General features: G+C 62.7%; 1 protein-coding gene across 2 annotated transcripts in view; it reads left to right on the forward strand.

Moving 5' to 3' along the window:
• Positions 1-23590, forward strand: part of RASGRF1 (Ras protein specific guanine nucleotide releasing factor 1) — a 98424-nt gene that overhangs the window by 30326 nt on the left and 44508 nt on the right. For both annotated transcript variants that reach the window (XM_086711767.1, XM_086711766.1), the window contains exons 3-8: positions 1705-1852; positions 10133-10225; positions 12355-12608; positions 19108-19187; positions 20830-21023; positions 21491-21600. In XM_086711767.1, the coding sequence (XP_086567893.1) occupies positions 1705-1852; positions 10133-10225; positions 12355-12608; positions 19108-19187; positions 20830-21023; positions 21491-21600 (879 nt within the window). The remainder of the gene's footprint in view (positions 1-1704; positions 1853-10132; positions 10226-12354; positions 12609-19107; positions 19188-20829; positions 21024-21490; positions 21601-23590) is intronic.

Raw genomic sequence — 23590 nt, forward strand, 5'->3', positions numbered from 1 at the left:
CCCCTTGCGAGTAAAGTCGACTGAGCCTCTTGGGAAGTGGGAGAAACATTAAAACTGAATATTCTGGCTAATGTTCATGCTTGGAATGGAGGCACAGAATCATTGGAATCAAATAGTTCTGCAAACCAGAGACGCCCCTCACAGAGCGTTTACCTTTAGACGGGGCGGGCCGGCGAGGGCGCAGCTGTGCTTTCTGGATCAGGGTGTCCCCCAGGCCCGCTGCCCCCTGCCCCCCCACACCCTCCCGCCTTCGGGCTCAGCTGAGGGAGCCTCCTGGGACACCGTCAGGGGACCAGGTGTGCCCCACCACCCCCGACACAGCCCGTTTTGCAGAGCTGTTCCCCACCCACGGCCTCTTGGGGTCCTCCTGTCTCTCGGGGCTTGTGGGGAAGCTGTCATTGTCCCATTTCGGTCTCAGAGCACCTGTGTGTGGCTCCTGAGTCGGTGACAGCAGCCAGCACCCACCCCGCCGAACAGCCACACCCAGGGCAGCCGGAAAGTCACATCAGAAGATGCCAGATGGAAAGGCGTCCCCTCGATTGGGCAAGTGGGAGCCAGCTGGTGACCCCCGAGAGGGACCCAGGTCCTGTGGGCGCTGGTGGCCGACCCAGGCCAGCCTGGGCTCGGAGCGAGGGCAGGAGAGACCGCGGGGACCATGGGGGAGGGCAGGCCACTCTTTCCACAAGCCTGCAGAGGTAGGAGGGGGCTTGGTCTGTGCTCCGTGTGGAGGACAAAGCCCATGGAACAGGGGCCGCTGCTACTACAGAGGGAAAGGCAGGGTCTGGGGCACGGACACTCGGGGGTCCAGATGGGACTTGGGCTTGGGCAGGAATGCCAGGGGAGGGAGGAGCTGGGGACCCAGCACAGGAAGCAGGGAGGGGAAGATGGGGACCCAGCACAGGAAGGGGGAGGGGAAGATGGGGATGGGGCTTGGGAGGGGACCCGAGACCCCAGACCTTCCCTCGGAGTCGACGTCTGGCTTTCCAGTTCCCTGCCCTTCTGCCCTGTGAGGCTGCACCCCTTTCCTGGAATGGGGTTTCTCCCCAGCTCTGACACCTGTAGATGGCCGTGATTGTGCTGTGGGGAGTCAGGGAGAGCTGGCCCAGACGCAGGTGACCTGGCCCATGACCTTGGGTGTTCCAGGCTCCCCACCGCCCCTCCTGCCCCCAGTTGTGATGCTCCGCAGATGTGAGGTGACGCCTGTTAATCTGCACAAATGCTGGGCTGTCTCTTCCGCCCCCTGCTTATCCTTTGGGGGGCCTTCTGACCTGTCCCCACTAACTTTCCGGCTTTGTTGCCAATCACCCCCACACAAGCCTCCCAGCCAAGGCTGCCCTCGGATGGGCGCGTGCCCGGAGCACCGGGTTCGTCATCAGAGGCCTGGGCTGCGGGGACATAGTCCGGGTTGGAGACGGCATTTCAGCTGGGCCCGGGGCTAGCCTAGGAAAGAGGACGGAGCTAGCACAGGGAGGGCAGGGGAGGTGGATTCCAGACAGGAGGTCTGCCCCGTGCAAAGGCCTAGAGCTCCTGGCGGGGGAGCGGGACCCGTCGGACCCAGAGGTTGGAGCGAGAGACGGGGGCTGGGGAGGAGGCGGCCAGGCCGGGGCCCCGGGCGCTGTGTCCAGAGTGTGGGGGGGAGGCCCCCCCCGGGGCTGGATCTCTAGGGGTGCTGGGGGCTAACCTGCGGCGTCCATCTGTCCGTAGCTACCGGACCCTGGCCACGGAGCACGAAGCGCTGATGCAGAAGTACCTGCACCTGCTGCAGATTGTGGAGACGGAGAAGACGGTGGCCACGCAGCTGCGGCGGCAGATCGAGGATGGGGAGGTTGAGATCGAGCGGCTGAAGGCAGAGGTGACCGCTGGCTGGGCGCGGAGGGGGCCGGCGGGGGTCCGGGCCCCAGACCGGCACCTCAGAGCACCCTGGGCTCCTGCAGGTGGGGCGGGGAGGGGGGCGGCGGGCCGGCCTCCAGATGTAGACGCAGCAATGCAGGCGGCGCGGGAGGGGCGCGTGGCCGGATCGGGGTTCGGATCCCACCTCTGCCACTGAAGACGGGCAACTGGAGCAGGCGCCCTAGGCTCTGTGCCTCAGTGTCTTCATCTGTAAGGTGGGCTTTTCGCCAGCACCCGGCGAGGTTGTGCGGATGGTGCGAGGTCACGAGTGCGTTGGGGGTACTATGCCGAGGACCACGCCGAGCACTCGGCGGGGGCGCGGGCCCGGTCATCGGAGCGTGCGCTCCCGTGTCGGCACCACAGCAGCCCCTTCCCCTGTCCGTTGCGGGGAGCACTCTCACGGGGTCGTCGGGCAGCCGTCTGGAGGCAGCGCCGCTGCTGGACTGAGCCCACTAGGCTTGGATCCCGAGCGTCGTCTGCGAAGCAGTTTCTCGTCAGAAACGCGGAACCGGGGCCTCCAGCATCGGAACCTGCACTCCCACAGCCTCCCAACCAAGCCCCTCTTGCGTGAAAGCGTGGGAGACGCTCTCGGCCCTTAGACACCCTGCCAGCCGTCTGCCCACCCCAGAAGGATCTGATCCCTCACCCCACAGCACACTTGGAACCGTCTGGCCCCGTCGCACAAGAGCCGCGGACTCGGAGCGGAGGAGGGGACGTGAACACACAGACTCTCGCAGCCAGAATCCGCTACATAATTTCCAGGGCCCAGTGCAAAGGAAATAAGCAAGGCCGTGGCTAGGGCTGGGGGAGTCCGCCCCCGTCCCACGGCCCACCACCCCAACCCAGGTGACCCCCAACTTCAGCCTCCACCTCCCCCAGCCTCTGCACCGTGATGCACTATGTTCCCAGATTAGGGGGTCACCCACCTGGTGCACTGGCTGCTGTCTCCCTGAGACACCATGGGCCACGCCCTCTGCACCTGCACCCAGGCCCCTGCAGGTGGCACAGGGTCTCCAGTCTCCCCTGCTCCTGCCACCCATTGCCTCCAGGGCACAGGGTAGCCATGGTCATGGGTCCCAGGGTGCCAGGCTGTGGGGAGGGGGCAGCTGAGAACCCGTCCCGGGGAGGCAGGAACACACGTGAGCCGAGGCCCCAAGCACCTGGGGTGTGCTGCACTGTCCCATCTGATGTCACCATAAAGCACAGATTCCAGAAGGAAATTACTAAGAATTTCAAGATGGCAGCTGCACGGGTCCCACCGTGTGCCCGCGAAGCCAGCTCTGCCTGGGAAGTTCACAGGCTGAAGGTCACCACTTCCGCCTTGGTGCTCGGCGGCCAAGCTGTCCGGTGCCCTTGGAAGTTGAAATTCAACGAAGTTTCAGGTTCAGTATTCCTCTTCCCATCCTGCACCAGGCACCTGCAGAGGCGCCTTCTCAGTCCCTCCGTGACCAGCCACTCAAGGAACCAGGTGCAGAGAGAAGTCACGTGCCTGAGCTCACATAGCTGGGACCAGGGCCCAGGGCCGCCTGTCCACTTGCCAGTGTGTCCACCCTACCCAGAGCCCCTTCCCACATGGCTCTGGGATAGGAGCTGGTCCTGTGTCTCAGCACCTGGTTCGATCTGGGATTGGCTGCACCCTGGAGGCCACTCCCGGGAGCTCCCCAGCCTGGCACACATCCCCGAATTGGGGCTTCACCCTGTGAGGAACCAGAGGCCTGGCCCCAGTCCAATGTCACTAGATTCACAAGCAGGGGTGTCCAGGTGCCACTCACTCACTCACTGAAATGTGCCTGCAGCCACCTGACCACGGCTGTGGCCTCGGCTCTTCCCCCAGGCCCCCTTTCCGGTCAACCAGGACTCTGGCACCTCTTGGCCACGGCACATGCTGGTGCTCCTGTTGGAATGGCCCTGTCATCCCACCTGCCCTGCCTCATGGAACCCTACCCAGTCCAGCACCCCCTCCCAGGGAACACCCCCTAGTCCAGCACCCCCTCCCAGGGAACACCCCCTGTCCAGCACCGCTTCCCAGGGATCACTCCCAGTCCAGCACCCCCTCCCAGGGAACACCCCCAGTCCAGCACCCCCTCCCAGGGAACACCCCCTAGTCCAGCACCCCCTCCCAGGGAACTCCCCCAGTCCAGCACCCCCTCCCAGGGAACACCCCCTGTCCAGCACCACCTCCCAGGGATCACTCCCAGTCCAGCACCCCCTCCCAGGGAATACCCCCAGTCCAGCACCCCCTTCAAGGGAACCCCCCAGTCCAGCACCCCCTCCCAGGAACCCCACAGTCCAGCACCCCCCGGGGTCACCCCCAGTCCAGCACCCCCTCCCAGGGAACACCCCCTAGTCCAGCACCCCCTCCCAGGGAACACCCCCAGTCCAGCACCCCCTCCCAGGGAACTCCCCCAGTCCAGCACCCCCTTCCAGGGAACCCCCCAGTCCAGCACCCCTCCCAGGGAACTCCCCCAGTCCAGCACCCCCTCCCAGGGAACACCCCCAGTCCAGCACCCCCTCCCAGGGAACACCCCCTAGTCCAGCACCCCCTCCCAGGGAACTCCCCCAGTCCAGCACCCCCTTCCAGGGAACCCCCCAGTCCAGCACCCCTCCCAGGGAACACCCCCAGTCCAGCACCCCCTCCCAGGGAACTCCCCCAGTCCAGCACCCCCTTCCAGGGAACCCCCCAGTCCAGCACCCCTCCCAGGGAACTCCCCCAGTCCAGCACCCCCTTCCAGGGAACACCCCCTAGTCCAGCACCCCCTCCCAGGGAACTCCCCCAGTCCAGCACCCCCTCCCAGGGATCACTCCCAGTCCAGCACCACCTCCCAGGGATCACTCCCAGTCCAGCACCACCTCCCAGGGATCACTCCCAGTCCAGCACCCCCTCCCAGGGAACACCCCCAGTCCAGCACCCCCTTCAAGGGAACCCCCCAGTCCAGCACCCCTCCCAGGGAACACTCCAGTCCAGCACCCCCTCCCAGGGAACTCCCCCAGTCCAGCACCCCTCCCAGGGAACACCCCCAGTCCAGCACCCCCTCCCAGGGAACTCCCCTAGTCCAGCACCCCCTTCCAGGGAACACCCCCAGTCCAGCACCCCCTCCCAGGGATCACTCCCAGTCCAGCACCACCTCCCAGGGATCACTCCCAGTCCAGCACCCCCTCCCAGGGAACACCCCCAGTCCAGCACCCCCTCCCAGGGAACACCCCCAGGCCAGCACCCCCTCCCAGGGAACACCCCCAGTCCAGCACCCCCTCCCAGGGAACACCCCCAGTCCAGCACCCCCTCCCAGGGAACACCCCCAGTCCAGCACCTCCTCCCAGGGACCCCCTGGCTCACCACCCCTGCTCCCCGACATCCCCACACCCAACCTACTGGGGACTTGTAGGGCCAGGCTGTCTTTTGTCACTCTCCCTCACACCTGGCACATAGTAGGTGCTCAGCGAAAAAATGTGCGTCACACTCTGCTGGGCCCTGGAGGTATGGAAGTGTCCACCCCTGAGGTCTAACTGTGGTACCATGAAATCGGCATTGTGATAGAGCTTGCGGTGTGAACCAGGCAGAAAGTGAGTTATTTTACATCTAGAGAGAGTATGGGTCCATGTTTCATATGGTGTTAGAAGGATTTGCACACCAGAGAAGGCGAGGGTGCAAAGGGCGGGGTCCCCTCTGTGGCTGGGGAGCAGCAAGCAGGTCAGTTGTGTGTGCGTGTGTGTGTGTGTGTGTGTGTGTGTGTGTGTGTGTGTGTGTGTCAGAGGCAGCAGAGGCCCCACATGGTGCGAATTTGGAGCAGAGCTTCCTTTGCCCCCTAGTTTTCTGGGGCAGAACATTCTTCTGAAGGGACTTTGAAAGAAAGGCCGTCCTGGTAAAGCTCTCAGGCTGTGGTCTCTCTGTGTCTCACGCACACGTCCTGCAGGCCAGGGGGATGCAGCCTGTTTGCAGGAAGTAGGCCGTGAGGGAGGCCGGAGGCACCGAGAAGCCGAGCGAGTGATGAGTGACCCCCCGGGGAGGAAGACAGACCTCGGAACTTGAGAGCTGGAGGGATCTGAAGACGCTGAGCCCACAGAAGAGGAAGGGACTTGGCCAAGGTGGCTCCAAGGTCACCCGAGTGATGGAGTCCCGGCTCGGACTTGGCTCTTCCTGGTTCCGGACCCCTGGCCTGCGTCTGCCGGGAACTTCCTCCTCCTGAGGAGCCGGGCCTGCAGGAAGGGTGTACGTTCGCCCACCACGGTGTCGCCGGCGTGGCCCCAAGCCTCCACGGTCCCCCTGACCTCCCACGGCCAAACAAACCCCGGCGCCCTGTCTCGCACGTCCCGAGGGCCTGCAGGGCCTCGCCTTCTCCTGGCCACCTCTTGGTTCCAGCCGGCTCCCCTGCCCACAGCAGCGGCCCGAAGGCAGCCCTCAGTGGCCGCCACGCACCCCTGTCGGGGTGGCCCCAGTACCTCGGCGGCCACAACCCCTCATCGCGGGGGCTTCAAGCGGCGAGCACTGCTCCCTCACGCACCCAGGGTCCAGCGTGGGCCCTGCTCCCGCGCTCTCACCAGAGTCGGGGCCACGGCCCACGGGCCCCGGGCTCACGCGTGCGAAGGGGAACACCTCACACTTCCAGGGACAGAGGCGCATCACAGGACCACGCCCGCCGTCGGGTGGCAGAGGACCGAGAAGCCCAGTCCTGCGCCGTCGAGCAGGAGACCCAGAGTCTAACGACTGCCCGACTGCTTCCCCCTTCGGTCCCCAAACCCTGATGCAGCTGGTGTGCAAAATACGGAACAGACTGTGCAAAAGGTTGGACACAGCGGCGGGGCGGGGGGGGGGCTTCCACGGCCATCGAAAACCGCTCCCAAACAGGTAGAAGACACGGCTGCCCTCACAACCTCTGCCCTTCCGGTCACGGGGGTCTCTCACCCACCTCTCCCCTGCAGCTACCAAGCCCGTCGCCCGCCCCATGGCGCGTGTGCACTCCCCCCTCCAGCCCCGCAGCCGTGTTTCCCTGCAGATCAGGCCCAGACAGAGCTGTGCGCCGTGCTGTGTACCTCTGCTGGGTCTCTGGGCTCCCCGGAGCACCTGTCAGGCCACAGAGCTCTGAGGACCTTCTACGACAGAGGGGCATCTCTGGGATGCTCAGCTTGGCTCCGTTTCCTTGCTTCGGTAGCTGTCTTCCCTCCATTTATGGTTGGAAGTGAATTTGGAGCGCTAACGTAGGGCCTACAGGGCAGGGTAGGAGTTTGGAGGCTGTCGCCATATTTTACTAGCCTGGAGCACTCAGTTATAGGCCCGGAGCACTCAGGATCCTGGAGTCTGACTCTGGAAGAAACCGCTGAGATCTTTGGTTCAGGGGTTCGTTCGGAACCAGTCTTGCAAACAGACTTTGAGGTGGACCCCCACCACGTGAGACGGGTCGGCGAGGACACCGCTCTGGGGGAGAAGGACAGTGCCGTGTGACCCCTCCCCGCACAGGGCCCACCTCCCTGCCTGCAGGCTCGCTCCTCGCCTCCCCTGCTGCCCCGTGCCCTTGTTCACACCGCCCCCTCTGCTGGACGGGCTCCGTCCCATCGCCCTCCTGTCGGACTTCGATTTGTCCTTCAAAACCTCTTTTGGATGGCCCCTTGCTATTTCCCTGGTGAGACCCCCCCCCCCCGACTGCAGGAGCTGCACGCCTCCATTCTCACCTTGTCTTGTCGGACAGTGAGTGACCTCTGGGGGCGTCTGACCCCCTTGTTAGGCTGGGAGCCCCCAGGGGGATCTGACTCATCCACTTCCAGCTGTGTCTCACCAGAGCCCAGCACAGAGACGTCCCCAGGATGTGCTGATGGGCTTGGCCCGGGAGGACCAAGATGGATGCCTGTGTGGCTTAGAAGAGGCCAGAGGGAGTCGAGAGGGGAAGAGAGCTGGGCTGTGCGGCAGCTGTTTGAAAAGCAAGAAATACAGAAATCGTTAGCAAAACCTTGGCTGTTTAGCAAAAAGCAACACCGTGGGCCAATTCCGCCGTCAGTTGCCGCGCTAAGTGCCTTCTGCACCAAAGACCCCGTCTTGGGGGCGCGGTGGGGCGGGCGCCGATGCTCAGGGCCCCAGAGTGTGTGGCAAGCGAGGGATTGCCCCCGATGGGCCGAGCAAGCCAGGCTGCAGGGTCGCAAGTGGGCAGGGCGAGCGAGACGCCCTGGGAGCGTGAGCCCGGCCGGGCCAGAGCGGGGTGCGAGCCAGCAGGTTGGGGTAGGAGCCAAGGTGCCAGCTCTCTGTGGCCATCGCTGACGAGGGTCAGCCGAGCAGGCCCTGGGTGCCCACCAAGCCATCCCCAGAGGGACCTGCCCGGTGGGGAGAAAGGCTGCCTCTGTGGGCCCACTGGGGCCGCCAGCTCCTGGCAGGGAGAAGCCACCGCCCAAGACCTCTGTGGGGTCCCTGGGCTCGTGGCTCCCCAGAGTCCGCCCCCCAGGGCTTTCCAGTGCCGCCTGTGCAGCGACACAGCGCCTGACCTAATTGCGTCCATTTTTCACCCTGGCCCCTGCCGAGGAGCCGTCCTGGAAAGCGTCTCTCCCAGAAGAGCACCATCAGTTTTAAGAACAGGCTACTTACACGCGTGCGTGCAGACACGCAGACGCACGTCACCACTGTACAGAGAAAAGGGTACCGTGTGCAGACGGCCGCTGAGAAGCGATAATGTCGGGCCAGAGGTGGGGGTGTTGACCGGGCATCCCCACGTTTCTGAGCTAAGAGCCTGTGGGTGCGTGCGTGTGCGCGTGCGTGTGTCCTCAGCCCTCTGGCGTATGGATCAAAGAGTCCGCCTCTGCCAACGTGCAGATGTTTGCAGAGAGCTGAAAACAAGCCGGGAGGGCTGGGGGGAGGGGGAACGAGAGGAAGAAGGGTCCGCGCCGGCCGGAATGCTCCTCGGATATTTTCAGCCACTCCGCAAGCAGAGGCTGGGGTAATTTTAGCAACCGGGGCGTGGAGAGGGGGTGACTGCTCCGTTTTGCTCCAAAAGTGCTCAGTTGTGAGAGCCCATTCATCCCGCGGCGCGGCTTGCGGCCTCGACGGGACAGAGCCACACGCCCTGCAGAGGGCGCTGTGGCCCGGAGCGTTTGTAGGTTCCCCTGCGCGGCTGCCCTGCGTTCCTGTGCCTGCGGTTTGTTTGGTGGCTGCCGGTCCGATTCCCTCGTGTGGACGTAGCCCGCAGGCGTGTGCTGAGCGCCGGGAGCGCTCTGATGAGAGTGGCAGGCAGACACGGGGGATGCCAGCTCTTGAATGGGGGTCCACAGCCCCCGTGAAAGGCGCCCCGGAGTGGCGGGAAGGAGGCTGGAGGGGCTGGGTCCCCGAGGCACCCCCTGTCCCGGGCCCCGCCCCTCGGTTCTGTTCTTGCAGCTCTGCTGACATCGGCCGGCCGGATGGAGGTGCTGACGCACGATCCCCAAATCGGCCGGATGGAGGCTTTTAGGGCAGCTCAGACGTTCCTTCCGCGGGGCTGTCCTGTGTTTCCAGGCCGGCAGTTTCCACAGAGGCTTCCGGTTGGAGAAGTGCTTCAGGGCTGCCCAGGGGAGGGGACAGCCAGCGGCTTTGCCTCCGCCACCTGCTTTTCTCTGACGGCAGCAGGGTTTTGTCGGAAAAACTAAGGGGACCACCCAAGCGTCCGCTTACGCGTGAGTGCATTGCCAAGTGCGGTGTGCAGACAGCACGGAACCCTATCCAGCCTTAAAGAGGAAGGAGAAGGAGAAGGAAGGGGTCTGCTGACCCCTGCTGCAGCGCGGACGAACCCTGACGACGTCGCAGCAGGCGGACTAAGCCAGACACAAAAGTTCTGTAGGGTTCCACTTCCACTCGTGACAGGAGGTCCCTAGAGGAGTCAAGTTCACGGAAGACAGGACCTAGACGGTGGGGCCAGAGGAGAGGGAAACATGGTTTAATAGGGTCAGGGTTTCAGTGTGGGAAGGTGGAAAGTCCTGCAGATGGGCGGTGGGGACGGCGGCACACTGTGCTTCGTGCCAGTGACCTCTGCACCTGAAACTGGTTTAAATAGTTGTTCTATGCTGTTTTGCCACAACAAAAATGCAGAAATGAAGGGGCTGGTGGGGAGGAGAATCACAGATTGAGGCCAAAGCTGCCACATTGCACTGGGGTACCCGCCGTCCGGAGAGCGCGGGGGCCTCTCACCAGGAGCTGGGGCCTGGGTGTGCGGGTGGGCAGCCGCACCCAGAGCCGGGGACAGGAGCCCTTGGTGGGGCGGGGCCCCCACTCACCACCGCGCCCTCGTCTCTACAGATCGCGACTCTGCTCAGGGACAACGAGCGCGTCCAGTCCACCCAGACTGTCACCCCCAACGACGAGGACAGTGACATCAAGAAGATTAAGAAGGTGTGTGCTGTCCTCTTTTGAGAGCTTCCCGGCCCTGCCCGGGGTGGGCACTGTCACCGACTGTCTTTCCACCCCCGGGGCCGGCCACCCCCTGCTCGGCCCCGGCCTTGGACTGGATGCACTCTATTTATAGGTGGGGAGGGCAGGTTCCAGAGCGGAGGGAGTGGGTGGGGGGCCGGGACGGGAACCCAGGCCTAGAGGCTGTCGGCCAGGAGCTTCTCCCACAACGCGGGACAGCCTCCTAAGGCCACAGTCCCCTCCCCATGCAGAGCCTTCTCCTCATGGCTTTGGTCCCCGGCGCACCCCAGATTGGAAGTCCACGGGGCCCCAAAGCTGACCCTGCTGCTGTGATCTGTGGGAGCCCAGATGGCATGGGGACCCGCCCAGTGGCTCTGGGTACTGACCCAGCAGCCTGGGGCAGCCATGGGAGCAGGTGCAGGGGGCAGGGTGCCAACCAACAGCCTGGGGCAGCAGTGGGGGCAGGTGCAGGGGGAAGTGTGTGTGTTTGGGGTCTTCAACCCACACGGCGTGGGGGTCTTTTTTCTTTTTAGTTTGTTGCCAGTGCTTTAGAAGCTAAACGATCTGGATTTTGTTTCTCAAAAATAGAAGTGGCCAACATTCATTAAGCATTTTCTATGCGTCAGACCCTTCACGCAGAGCCCTCTAGGGTTTTGCCATCATCCGCATTTCACATGGGGGGCAGCTGAGGCGCAGAGAGGCAAAGCCACTTGCCCAAGTTACACAGCTGCTTGCGGGTGACATTGAAACCCCAGCCTCCAAGCTCCAGAGCCACCTCCTCTGTCCCCGGGACACACTGCTGCCCACACAAGCCCCATTAGTCCCCACCAGCTGGCCTCCTGCGTCGTCGGCGGGACCTGCCAGGCCCCCTCAGGCACTGGGCTTTGCCACCAGGTCTGAGCCGAGCCCCACCAGGCAGGGCTCCCCTTTGCTGGGGCTCCCCTGGGTTTCTCTGCCCGTTTGGAGAAGCATTCTGGGTGGAACATCTCTCTGTGCCTGCTGAAATCCCCCTCCCTCCCTCTATCTATCTCCACCCTCCTGGAGCCTCAGGCGGGCCCCTCCCTCGTGGAGAGAGCCTCCGAGTCTAGAAGGGGGCGGTCCAGACTCAGGGCCGGCTGCCTCTCCAGGGCAGACGCCCCCCAGCCACACATCCACATCCTGACTGTCCGCACACCTTTCCACTGAGGTTCTGATGAGCACCTGTGCCCGGCCCCCAGCAGGCGGTCCCCAGGTCCCCAACCCTGCGGCAGGAGCCGGGTGGTGCCTGGCCTGGAGGCAGGTGCGTCGGAAAACAGTGGTCTCCGTGGCCATGAGTCAAGGTCCTCTCCCAAGCTCTTGCCAAAGCGGCTGCGCCCAGTGGCCCAACTACACGCCCGCCAAGTATCTGTGCCAGTCTCGCCGCAGAGGCCAGAGGAGGGCTCCAGGCAGGCCCTGCTGAGGCCCCAAGCACCAGATTAACCAATTTGCCACATTCTGTTCAATTTGCCAATCGCCCTCTATCCCAATGAGCGTTAATTGAGGCTTCTAGGCTTCTAGGCCAGTTGTTGGACAAGGTGAGGAATGAGGGAGGCCCAGCACGGCCTGGCAGGCATCTACCCCCAGCCCCTCCCGTGACAGAGACTCAGGGCCACACGTCCCCCACCTCTGAGGCGAGCTGGGGGTCTGGGGAACATGCAGAGGTCGGGGCGGGGCCTGGCACCTACATTTCCAGCAAAGCTGGTGGGGCAACAGGTGGAGTCCAGGCGCCCCCTCCTTAGCCCCTTCACGCGGATGGGAAAGCAGCTTACGGGACCCGGAGACTCACCCAGGGTCTCGCGGGCAGGCCAGGCCCTGGTCCCAGCTTACCTCCCTGCACACTCCACCGCGGAGGAGGCAGCGAGAGGAGGCACCGACCCTGCCTTGCCCCCCCCTGGAGCCCCCCTGCCCTGGGGCCCTCGCGGTCGAGCCCCCCCCCCCCCGACGGACCCCAACACCGCCCCCCCCCCGGACCCTCGCGGAAGAGCCTCCCCCCACGCCGGGTCCCTGGCGGCAAAGCACCCCCAACCCCCCCCACCGGGGCCCTCGCGGCTGACCCCCCCTGACGCCCCCCCCCCACCCCCGCCGCTCCCCAGGTCCAGAGCTTCCTGCGCGGCTGGCTGTGCAGGCGCAAGTGGAAGACCATCATCCAGGACTACATCCGCTCGCCGCACGCCGACAGCATGCGAAAGCGGAACCAGGTGGTGTTCAGCATGCTGGAGGCCGAGGCCGAGTACGTTCAGCAGCTGCACATCCTGGTCAACAACTTCCTGCGGCCTCTGCGCATGGCCGCCAGCTCCAAGAAGCCGCCCATCACGCACGACGACGTCAGCAGCATCTTCCTGAACAGGTGAGGCGGCCCGGAGGCGGAGGTCCCCTGAGCCGCCGTCAGCCCGTCACCGTCACCGGGGGCGGAAGTTGCCCCGAAAAGCGTGGGCGCGGGCGGGCGGGTGCGCGCCGCCGGGACGTCGCGTCCGGAGACGCCTCTGATCGACAGAGCCTGGGGGCGGGGTGCTGTCGGCATCGAGCGGGCACCTGCCGGGGCGCCGGACGCCTCCCCACGGCGCCCGCCGGGCCCTCGGCTAAGAATCGTCCCGCGCAGACGTCGGCAGAGCGGCCACCGAGCGCGTTTCGAATCGGCCTCCAGACGCGGCCGTAACCGCCTGGAGGCCGGGCTCCGTGCCAGCGGCCGTCTCTCCCGGAAGGGGACTCTGGCGCCCGCGTGGGGCTGGCGGCGCCCGGGGGCGAGCCAGCAGCGGCTCTTCTGCCGTCAACCGCGTGGTCGGGGGAGTTTCTCGAGAAATGGTTTAGATGCGCTTCTCAGTGGGTAGTAAAGTTGAGTAAACGGGATAAAAACGGGAAAAAAAACAGACCGCAGTTTATAAGTGATTACCGCCCCCCCCCCCCAGGAATTACAGCGGGTCACCGTGTGGCCCCTAGATGTTCATACAGCTGTGACCCGCCCGAAATATGCCCGGCGCAGCCGTGTCACTGGCCGAAACCGGCCCTCCACGGGAGGTCAGGACCCGGGGTCCCCGGGGGCACAGGGCCCGTGGGGCGGCCACGGTTGACAGAGAGACGCAGATAGGGGTCAGAGGTCCAGCTGGAGAGGCCCAGAGTCACTGGAGTGGGTGGGCCTGAGGCCGAGGATGTGGCCGCAGCACCACAGCGGGGGCGGGAAAGAGACCATCCGGGAGGGGAACAGACTTCAGCCTCCTAAGACCTTCCAGAAACCGAGCCACTGGGCCTCACGAGGTTGCTTTTGAACCTGGTAATGTTGAACACGAGTTTTAAGCATTGCGCAAATGCTTCTATTCGTTTCTTGAGACAGAGAAAATCAGTTACTATCTTTTTGTGAAATCGGTAACGCTGCAGAAACTACAGCTGGATCTTTCAGGCGCGGTGGCTTGCCAGGTGTCCCGGGCAGCACGGCACGGTCCGTGGACACGCGCCTTGAGCGCCTGCGCGTCTCCATCTCGAGGTCTGGGGTGGAGCCCAGGGAGCTGCCTCTCCAGCAGGGTGACAGGTGCCGTGGGTCACGGGCCACGCTGCGGCGGGGAGCTTCATGTAACTGCGGGTGGCTCGCTGTCCTGGAGGCTCTGGGAGGCCCCAGGTGACCTCCCCGAACAACTCGGGGGGGTTGGGGCGCACACCTCGAAATCCTCATATGACTTTGGACTCCCCGAATCTTAACTACTAGGAGGCTGCCATTGACCCGAATTCTTGCTGGAAAAGTAGTCTATCTACGTGTATTTTGTACTCCACACGTATCACATATCGTATTCTCACAACGAACAAGCTAGAGAAAAGACGACAGTGTTGGGAACGTCACCAGGAAGAGAAAATACCTTTGTGGCCGGACCGTGTTTATCAGAGAAGTCGCACAAAGTGGGTCTGCAGCCCACGGGTCAGCCGGGCCTGGAGGCGTCGTTACATCCGTGTCTCTCGCGGTTTTGGCCCAGATTGCAAGTCTTTGGTGAGCGTTCATCACAATCACTGAGAGAAGGGTGTGCTTTGGTACTTCCTTCACCTTCCCGTGATTTTGTCACACTTCCCCTGTCTTTAACGGCGCCCGTTTAGCCTGGAATCTTCCGTCAAGAGTATTGGCATCAGCTCGCAACCTTTGTTCAGAAGTTGTTTGAAAAAAGTATCCTATGGTTTTATATTTTTATCATTTAATGACTGCACGGATCAGGCCGGGTGCCTTTACCTGAGAACAGACGGGAAGGAAGGAGCCCCCTCCTCTCCCGGTGCCAGAAGGTCCCTGCAGGCCCTGTGCCCCCCGGTCGGCAGCGGGCACCAGGCTGACAGGCACTCGCCTTCCAGGTCTCACTGATCTGCTCCGAACAGCAGCAGCCTGATCAATTCCTAAGGCCTCCAGAGCGCCGACCTGATCGTCAGCAGGGGCCGGCGGAGGAGCATACAGGTGTCGGGGGGTCCAGTGAGAGGTCCGTACGGGGCACCCAGCACAGAGCCCCGCTCACGTTGCTCAGTGGGAGTTAGACGCTGAGGTCACAGTAAAGCCCCCCCATGACGCCCCTGCGGAGAATGGAACCCACGTCGAACGGGGAGGGGGCATGTCCCCCCTCCTCCTGGAGGCCAGTGTCATTCTAGCACCCAAAACAGGCAAAGCATCTCTCCCACCAGATCTCATAGATACAGAACATTCCAGATTGAATCCAGAATTACATAAAAAGAACGGTACGTCATTACGCTGAGAAGGCAGGGCTGGTTCAGTATTGAGTCGGTCAACGTACTCTGTATTTCTGTACTGTTTTCAGTAGGAAAAACCAGTGAGCCTCGGGCCCCTGCCTCCCACCACAGCGCAGAGGTCGGTGTCTCACAGGCCAAAGGCAGAGGCCGCCCACTTACCAGAAGACATTTTGCACATCACTTTCTGCTGGAGTTTCAGGCTTAAATGCACAGCCCCGTTAGAACCCCGCTGCTGACTGGGTAGCGTCGTCGGCCGGAGCTTGGGAAGAGAGCGCCCCTGGGCACGCAGGTCGGCGATCGGGAGGATGCCGCAGAGCGGGGAGGGGCTCGCTGTGCCTCTCCGCCAGGGAGGAGAGATCTTTCACATAAAGTGTGTGGCAGGTTTGTTCAGCCAGACCACAAGCTTGCAGACTGGCGCTGTTTCTCCGTGGTGAAAGCCACGCCCGGCCTCCGGTGCCGGGCACCACGGGCGATGCCGGTGAGCAGGGGCATCCCGCCAGGTGACAGATGGCTTGTCACCGAGGCCGCTGTGACTGGGGAGCAGGGCTGCCTGCAGTCCCGGGTCGAGGAGATTGGGGGGTCGGGGCGTGTGCACCATCGATGAGCCACGTCTGCGCGGGAGGGATGTGCTGAACAGAGGCAGCTAACTGGCCATGAATGGGCAGAGGGCAGGGTGGGAATGCAGGGGCCAGGCCCCGCCCACTTACCTCGCATTGGCCTTGGGTGAGTCACGCCTTCTGGGCTCCGGTGGGGCGCCGGGTACCAGGAGCTCTTCCCAGGTGTATCCTGCAGACAGGTCACTGCCTCTTCCTTGAACACGCCTCCCACCCTGTGTCCTGGACGGGTGTCTCCACTCTGCCTCCATGTCTTTCCTTGGCTCGCGTCCCCGTATCCCTTGCCACCATCGGCTTGTGTCCCTGCTTATGTGTCCCCAGGGTCCTGTGCTGCCCTCGGTGGCAGCCATCACACTTAAATAATGACTTACTCCGTGTCTGAGTCCCGCTTGCTGTGGGTGAGTTCAGGGCCATAGCGTACAGCTGTACCAGCTACGCACTGCACAGCTCAGGGACACTATTCACGTGGACCAGGGATCAGCACACCTTTTCTGTAGAGGACCAGACAGATAGTTTAGACCGTGTGGGCCATGCGGTCTGTGCTGAAACTAAGCAGTCATGGGCGATCCACGAATGAATGGACGTGGCTGTGTTCCCCTAAGTCTCCGTTTATGGACACTAAACTGAGTGTCACGTATGTTCCCATACTGTGAAATACTATTTGGTTCTTTCCAGACCACTTAAAAATCTAAAAATCCTCCTAAGCTTGAAGGCTATACAACAGAGAGTGGGCCACCCTTGGATGGAAAGGTTTTGTGTCGTAAAGTTGCCGCGTTCATCCAAGATACTCTGTAAATGCAACGTAATTCCAGTCAGTGCAGGATAGCAAGCCAGTCTTCAAGTTCAAATGAAGACGTACACACATATAAGTAACAGCATTTTAAAATAAGAACATTGAGGGGCGCCTGGGTGGCTCAGTCAGTTACGCGTCCGACTTCGGCTCTGGTCGCGCTCTCGCGGTCAGTGAGTTCAAGCCCCGTGTCGGGCTCTCTGCTGACAGCCTGGAGCCTGTTTCCGATTCTGTGTCTCCCTCTCTCTCTGCCCCTCCCCCGTTCATGCTCTGTCTCTCTCTGTCTCAAAAATAAATAAACGTTAAAAAAAATTAGTAAGAGGAAAGAGTCATTGGACACGGCTAGGCCATTCCCAAAAGAAGGAATTCAGATGGCCGATACACAGGAGAAGTGTTTGCTGAACGTAACAAGGCTTTTTTTAAAAGCAAATCAAAGCACAATGAGATAATTTTGTTTTCCTGTCAGGTGGGAAACGATGGTAATTTCTAGGTAGTAAGATTACAGGTGAAATTCTCACAGTGTATACTTTTAAAATGGATGCTTTGTCAGCTATATTTTTATAGTCCCAGCTTATGACGTTCCCAGCATGCTACTACAGAGGTCTGTGCAGTACTGGACTTTCAGAAGGTGCGTTTCCTTTTCGGTGCAGCCTGAGCAGTTGTCGGCTGGAGGTGCCTGGGGGTGGCTCCCCTGAGGGTTGCTGTGGCAACTCCAGGTAGTCCAGAGCCCCCAGGCTCCCTCAAGATCCCCTGAAAGTCCCCTAACACCCACTCTTCTGTCTCAAATCAGACAGTCTTCCCTTCGTGCATTCTCACACACCCTTGGGTCAGTCTCTTGATTTTGAACTGCCCGAAGGGTCTTCACATGTGGCCTGAAGGTTCTCGGAATTGGTATTTGTACACTCAACAGACTAGTTCAGGGGCCACAAAGAGACAGAAACCAGCCCTGTCAAAAGTCACTGTAGGCATTTGCCTAAAAATAAAAAATGACTTCAGACCAGGGTGTGGCCCCTGGCCGGAGATCCATGTGTTCCCACAGCTGGGGGTGTCTCTCATCGGGGGTTCAGGTGTCCACACACATTGGGGATGTCCCTGGTCGGGGATCCGTGTGTCCATACCTGAGGGTGTCTCTGGTCGGGGATCCGTGTGTCCCTACACCTGGGGGACCATTCTCGTGGGACTTCAGGGAGATGACAGTCAGGTCTCCCTAATGACCACGCTCAGAATGAGAACTCAGGTGTCCTCTACGTGGATTCTTGATATGTTCCCCCGGTGCCACGTTTCCCTTCCAGTCTGTGTGTCTCGGGGGAATAATGGGGTCATGGGCTTTGCTGTTCAGCCTGAAGGCAGTGTCTGTCTCTGTCCCCGACTCCCCCACCCCACCTGCCCCCGCTGTCTCTGCACTTCCCTCCCAGCCCTCCTTCTCCCCCCGGGGTCACAGAGCCCCCTGCCTATCAGAGCCCCTCTATACATGAGGGGTACCCCACGTCCTGCTCCCCACATCCCTGCGCCCCTCAGCACCCTCCACCCCGGAGCGAGACCCCAGGGCACGTGGTGCTGGGAGAGGGGACAGCTCCTGCACCAGCCCCCCCTGGGGGAAAATACCCGGTGCCTGGAACAGCAGAACAAGGGGGCGGGGGCGAGAAGAGAGCACAGACACAGAGAACATTCCGGGCAGAGGGAAAGCGGGGCTCAGAGGCTCCGGCTGCCCCAACTCTTCCTCTCTGGGCCTCTGTTTTCCAGTCCAAGAATCGGGTGTACGACCTTAGCATCCTACGGGACTCCCCATCTGGTTCAGGACAAGCCCCAGATGCTCTGGGGAGACCCTGCGCATCTCCCGGGGGGAGGGGGAGGGGAGCAATGGTTGGGGGGAGGGCCTCTAGGAGGAGGCAGGAGTCTGTCCCCGAGGAGACAAGCTGTGAGGACAGACTGGGCTGTGTTCTGGGGCCAGCTGCCTGCAGAGCCGTGGGCGGGGAGGGGGTGCCGGAGGGAAGCCAGGGCCAGTGTGGCTGCCTGGAGAGCACCAAGCTGCCAGCACAGCGCACATCCCCCGGCACGTCAGGGGGCGACGGAGCTGGTGCTTGGGGACACTGGGTCTTTTGCTCCCTTAACTTTGCCCCAAAGGGTGGTGGAGAGTGAGCGGTGACTGAGTGCCCCCCCCACACCGAAATAGTCCCGTTAGTGGCAGGTGCGTCCCGTCGCACCTCCACGTTTTGTGTGAAAGACCTGAGGATCAGAGACGTTCGGCGTCTGGCTCGAGGTCACACAGCCAGGGAAGGGGCCTAGGCAGAGTGCAGCCGTGCTTCCTGTGGGTCTGAGGCCACAGCCTGTTCTGTACATCCCTCGATGGCCTTTACTCCACCAGAGCCCCCGTGTGACCCTGGGCTCTTCCAGGGGTCCCCAGGGGGCTCTCCCAGCAGGTGAGAACTTGCGGGCACAGGGAGGCCGGGAGCCAGTGCAGCGTTCAGGCTCCCGGGGCGCGGCCCCCACTTGAGGCCGAAATTCTCGATTGCTTTTTAACAAGGGTCCTGGTGTTCGTCCCACACCAGGCCCCACAGGTGACGCTGCCCGTGCTGACGGTGTTTGCGCTGAGGTCTCAGGGGAGAAAGGGGCTCGCTCCCAGAGCCCCGCAGGGTCCTCGGGGGGCTGGCTTGGGGCGGGGGCGCGGCGCCCTGGAGGGGCAGGGACCCCCCGCCCCGGGGCGGGGCTCACCCCGCGCTTTCCCCTTTCAGCGAGACCATCATGTTCCTGCACCAGATTTTCTACCAGGGCCTGAAGGCCCGCATCTCCAGCTGGCCCACGCTGGTCCTGGGTGAGTAGCTGGCCCTCGCAGGGCCCCCGGCCGCCCACCTCCCCCCAGGGCCCTCGCCGGGGCCACTGTCCGGGCCGGTGGTGCTTCCGTCCTGGAGCAGCCCCCCCAGAAACCCACCGAAGCCCCCAGAGGGAGAAGAGAACACACGTGTTGGCAAAAACTGCATTTCTAGGAGGAAACGGCGTATTTTTAGGTACTTCTGTACTTTTCCCTTTTAAAAATAATATCTATGTACCCATTTGAGAAAATTTGAGAATCTAGAAAAGTAGAAAAGGTTTAAAAATATCAATCATCGTTCTCCTTCCAAAGATAAGTGCTATAAACATTTCAGTGTGTTTTCTTCCAATTTTTTTTCTATGCAGAGATCTTGGGTTTTTTTCCCCCATTTTACATAATTGCAAACATACTGAATTTAGATTCTGAATCTTGCCGTTTTATTTATTTTTATTTTTATTTATTGATTTATTTTGCCTAACTTCACAGCACCAGTGTTTTCTTACTCTGGAAGCATCCTTTTTGCTGGGTGCGTAATGCTTCGGTGCCCATTGCTGGCTCAGAAATAATGATCTCTGCCACTGACGACTTCTCCTTACTATCAGTTTCCGAAAGTAGCATTACTGACCCAAAGCTTCCCCGCCCTCGGGCCATGGACGCCTCTGACCGGGCAGGCGCTTTCTCTTGTGTTCTCAAGTCAGAGACCCCCACTGTTCCCAAGGTCAAAATCAGAGCAGCCTGGACAGACGGGGGCCACCCCTCCCGTCCTTCCCAGTCGAGGATGCCGTCCACTGGGCAGAGGAATGCCCCGTCCAGCAGCCCCTGCCCAGAGTTTATGACCAGGACGCATGCTTTTCTTTCTTAACGGGGTTCAGCAGCGGTTTCGGCAGGTCTATCCCACCCGGCAAGTGTTGAGATCTAGGGAGAGTGGTTGGGCTTTAGAGGGCTGGGAGGGCAGGAGGCCGGCGGGGGACCCACCTCACCGAAGCGGGTCTGGAAAGACGGGAACGGAGGGACACGTGGGGGATGGGACGGGCTCGGGTGGGTGTGTGGTGTGGCAGGAAGCCGTGGAACATGCGGTCAGGAGACCTGCTTCCACGTCTGCCACAGAGTCCCCGCGCGACCTCGGCCATCACTTGTGTCACAGGTGGGACAGGCTAGGAGGGAGGCCTCCTGGGAGCCCTCGTGTGACATGGTGAGGGAGCCAGGGCAGGGGGCAGTTACAGCGGAGGCTTCGGCCGACCCCACAGAAACTCCAGAGCTGGGGTGATTCAGAGATGTCACAGACTGAGGCGGGGGCCCCCCCCTTCACACCCCACCCGGGCCCGCCGTCGGGTCGAGCATGACTTGGGCGAGGCCGCGTCCCTCCGCAGAGAGCACTTCCAGGCAGGCCTCCCAGCTGGGAGCCGTCAGGGTGTGCGGCGTCCCAAAGGGGTGGGGTCCCCCGCTGCAGCCCGCTGCTGGCCCTCTGGCCCACGGGGGCCACGCCAGATGGGCCGTCTCCACGAGTCTGCGGTTCGGAGGTGGCCCCGGCGCCCCTCCGTCCGGCCCTGGATAGGGCGGTGGCACCCCGAGGCGGGACCCCCGGGCTTGGGGTCTGAGCCGGGCCCCGGCCCCCCGCCCCCCGCTGAGCCCGCCTTCCCCGCAGCCGACCTGTTCGACATCCTGCTGCCCATGCTGAACATCTACCAGGAGTTCGTGCGGAACCACCAGTATAGCCTGCAGATCCTGGCGCACTGCAAACAGAACCGGGACTTCGACAAGCTGCTGAAGCACTACGAGGCCAAGCCAGACTGCGAGGAGAGGACGCTGGAGACCTTCCTCACCTACCCCATGTTCCAGGTGCCGGACGCCTTCCCCTCCTCCCCCGTGTTCCAGGTCACCTCCCCCGTGTTCCAGGTGCTGGATACCTTCCTCACCTACCTCATGGTCCAAGTGGTGCTTGGGGGATGTGGCCGAGTGCGGCCACAGTGAGGAGGGGGCCTGGCCCTGCAGGGCGTGGGGGCTGCCCGGGGCAGGCGATGGGGAGCTGGCCCCTGACCCTGGCCGCACCCCCCATCCAGCGCCGCAGAGCGGGCTCTCTGGGCGGGTGCAGGCCCTGCCACGGGGCCCGAGCCCACCAGCCTCCGTGGGACGCTGCAAGGGACAGAGTGCATGCAGCCAGTTCCCTCCCCAGCCCTGCTCCTGGGAGTCCTCCCGGCTGAGGGCCCTTCTTTCCTCCTCTCTCTGTCCTTCTGTGCTACTGCTCTGTGTCTCCCTGTCCCTGTCTCCCCATCCCTGCCTCTGCCCCCTGCCCCTTCCCGCCACAGATTCCCAGGTACATCCTGACGCTGCACGAGCTCCTGGCCCACACCCCTCATGAGCACGTGGAGCGGAACAGCCTGGACTATGCCAAATCCAAGCTGGAGGAGCTGTCCAGGTGAGCCTGGCCCTGGGCGCCCCCAGCAGGAACTTCCAGCCCCAGGTGGTAAAAGCTGGGGGTCAGGGTCAGGGTCAGGGTCAGGTCAGGGTTGGGAGGAAGGGGCTCAGCCTACGCCAGCGGGAGGCAGAGCCCCTCGAGCAGACTGACGGTTCGACGCTCGCGCCTGAGCGGGCACCGGGCAGGATGGCGTGGCCCGTGTGTGCCCGGTGTGGATGGTCCGGGGAAGGGCACCTACAGGGGCCATTGGCTCTGTCCTCCAGCGTAAATGTGTCAGCCCCGTGGCTTCATGTGCCCGAGACTCTGGTCAGCGACCCCACACCTGGCCCTCCCCGCCCCCCCCCCCGCGCCCCATCTCCAAAGCCGGGGAGCCCGCCTTCTGCACGGGCAGAAGCCAAGGGGCCAGTGTGGAGGAGCGGGCTGACCCCTCTCCCGGGACCCTGGGCATCGGTCTCAGGCCAAACGCCTTGGCTCCCGTATGTCCCCTGCACCCAGGCAGGAGATAGATGATGGTGGCCGGTGGCAGATGGTGGCCGTGGGGGTGGGGGTGGGGGGTGAGGCTCAGATTCCAGGTGCATTTTGAAGGCGGAACCAACAGGTGTCTCTGGCGAGTTAGGCGCAGCCGCAGGGACTGGAGGCCGGGGCTGCCGGTGGCCAGGACGGAGACTGCGGAGGGCGGTTTGAGGGGGAGTCCTTCCTGTTCCTTGGAATCTCCCTGGGGCTGGGCTGGACCTGAGACAGACGGATGGCACAGAGGCAGGCACAGGAGGGGGCAGGGCACTTGTGTCTGGGGGTCAGAGGTCGCCAGCTCAGAGACGGGCCTGTCAGGAGGCTGGTGAGACCACCAGGGATGAGGGCTGAGCCCCAGGGGCTGCACCACCTGGAGCCCAGACCGAAGGGGCCCTGAACCCTGCAAAGGAGGCTCGGCCCGCAGGGTGTGGAGCCCCCGTCCTGCCTGGGCCCCATCAACCACTCGTGCCCTGAGAGGCTTCCCCAGGCTGACGAGGGGCTGCCGGCCGGGCCACAGCTCCCACCTGGGCAGAGGGAGGACGGGCTGGTCCAGGGCGGGGTGAGGGTGTCCTCAGGGCGTGATTTCAGACAGACAAAACCACTGGGGAGTGGGCACCTCGTCCTATCAAGTCCCAGGGAGCTGTCCCTGCACGTTCCTCCCCCAGGAGAAGCCTTGGGGCCCCCGTGAGGCAGCGAGGCTCCTTGTCACTGCTGGGCACCCCGGCCTGTGCAGGCAGGGGTCCAGGGGGCACATGCAGGTCGAGGTGTTTGGCCGAGACCCCGACTCCCTTCCCCCGTCGTCCTGAGCACTTGGCCGTCTCTTCCTCTGTCCCAGCCAGTGACCTGCCCCTGGGCCCTGAGCGAGGCCCTAACCGCACAGGAGGGAGCTTTCCTGTCTCCATGGCAACAGCCCTGTCACCCCCCCACCCTGCCTGGGGCCCTGAGGAGAGCTTCCAGCCCCCCTGAGCTGTGCTCACAGACCCCTCCCCAGGACTGGCCCTGCCCTCACTGGCTGGGCTCACAGAGAAGCAGGCACCACCTCCAGCCGTGTGCAGCCTGCGCCCGGAAGCAGACCCCGGCCCCGGGCTGGCACGGTCCGATCAGCTGCACCTCGCGTTTATCTGACGACAAGACCAGTTTCGCTACTTGGTTATCACCCCTTATTTTTCACTAAATACAGCCCTCTCCCAGGAGAATCCGCACCCTCAACAAAAAAAAAAAAAAAAAAAAAAAAAAGGTTCCTGTTACCCTTGGCTGCTGAATCCCTTCCGGGGCGCCAGCACAGCCCCACTGGTCCCTCCCGGAGGAGGGCTGGGGCCTGGGCTCTGAGGACAGCATCGCGGGGACACCAAGGCCCAGGCCACATGCCCCGTCTGATAACCAGAAGATGCAACGGATAGAAATACGCGTTCAGTGACCTGTGGTCAGTGACTGCTGCCCTTTGCTGAAGTGCGGGCCGTGCGCCAGACGCAGGGTCAGC

The sequence above is a fragment of the Puma concolor genome, chromosome B3, assembly GCF_028749965.1.
Source record: "Puma concolor isolate L17-30 chromosome B3, mPumCon1.1.hap2, whole genome shotgun sequence".
Classification (NCBI taxonomy): Eukaryota; Metazoa; Chordata; class Mammalia; order Carnivora; family Felidae; genus Puma; species Puma concolor.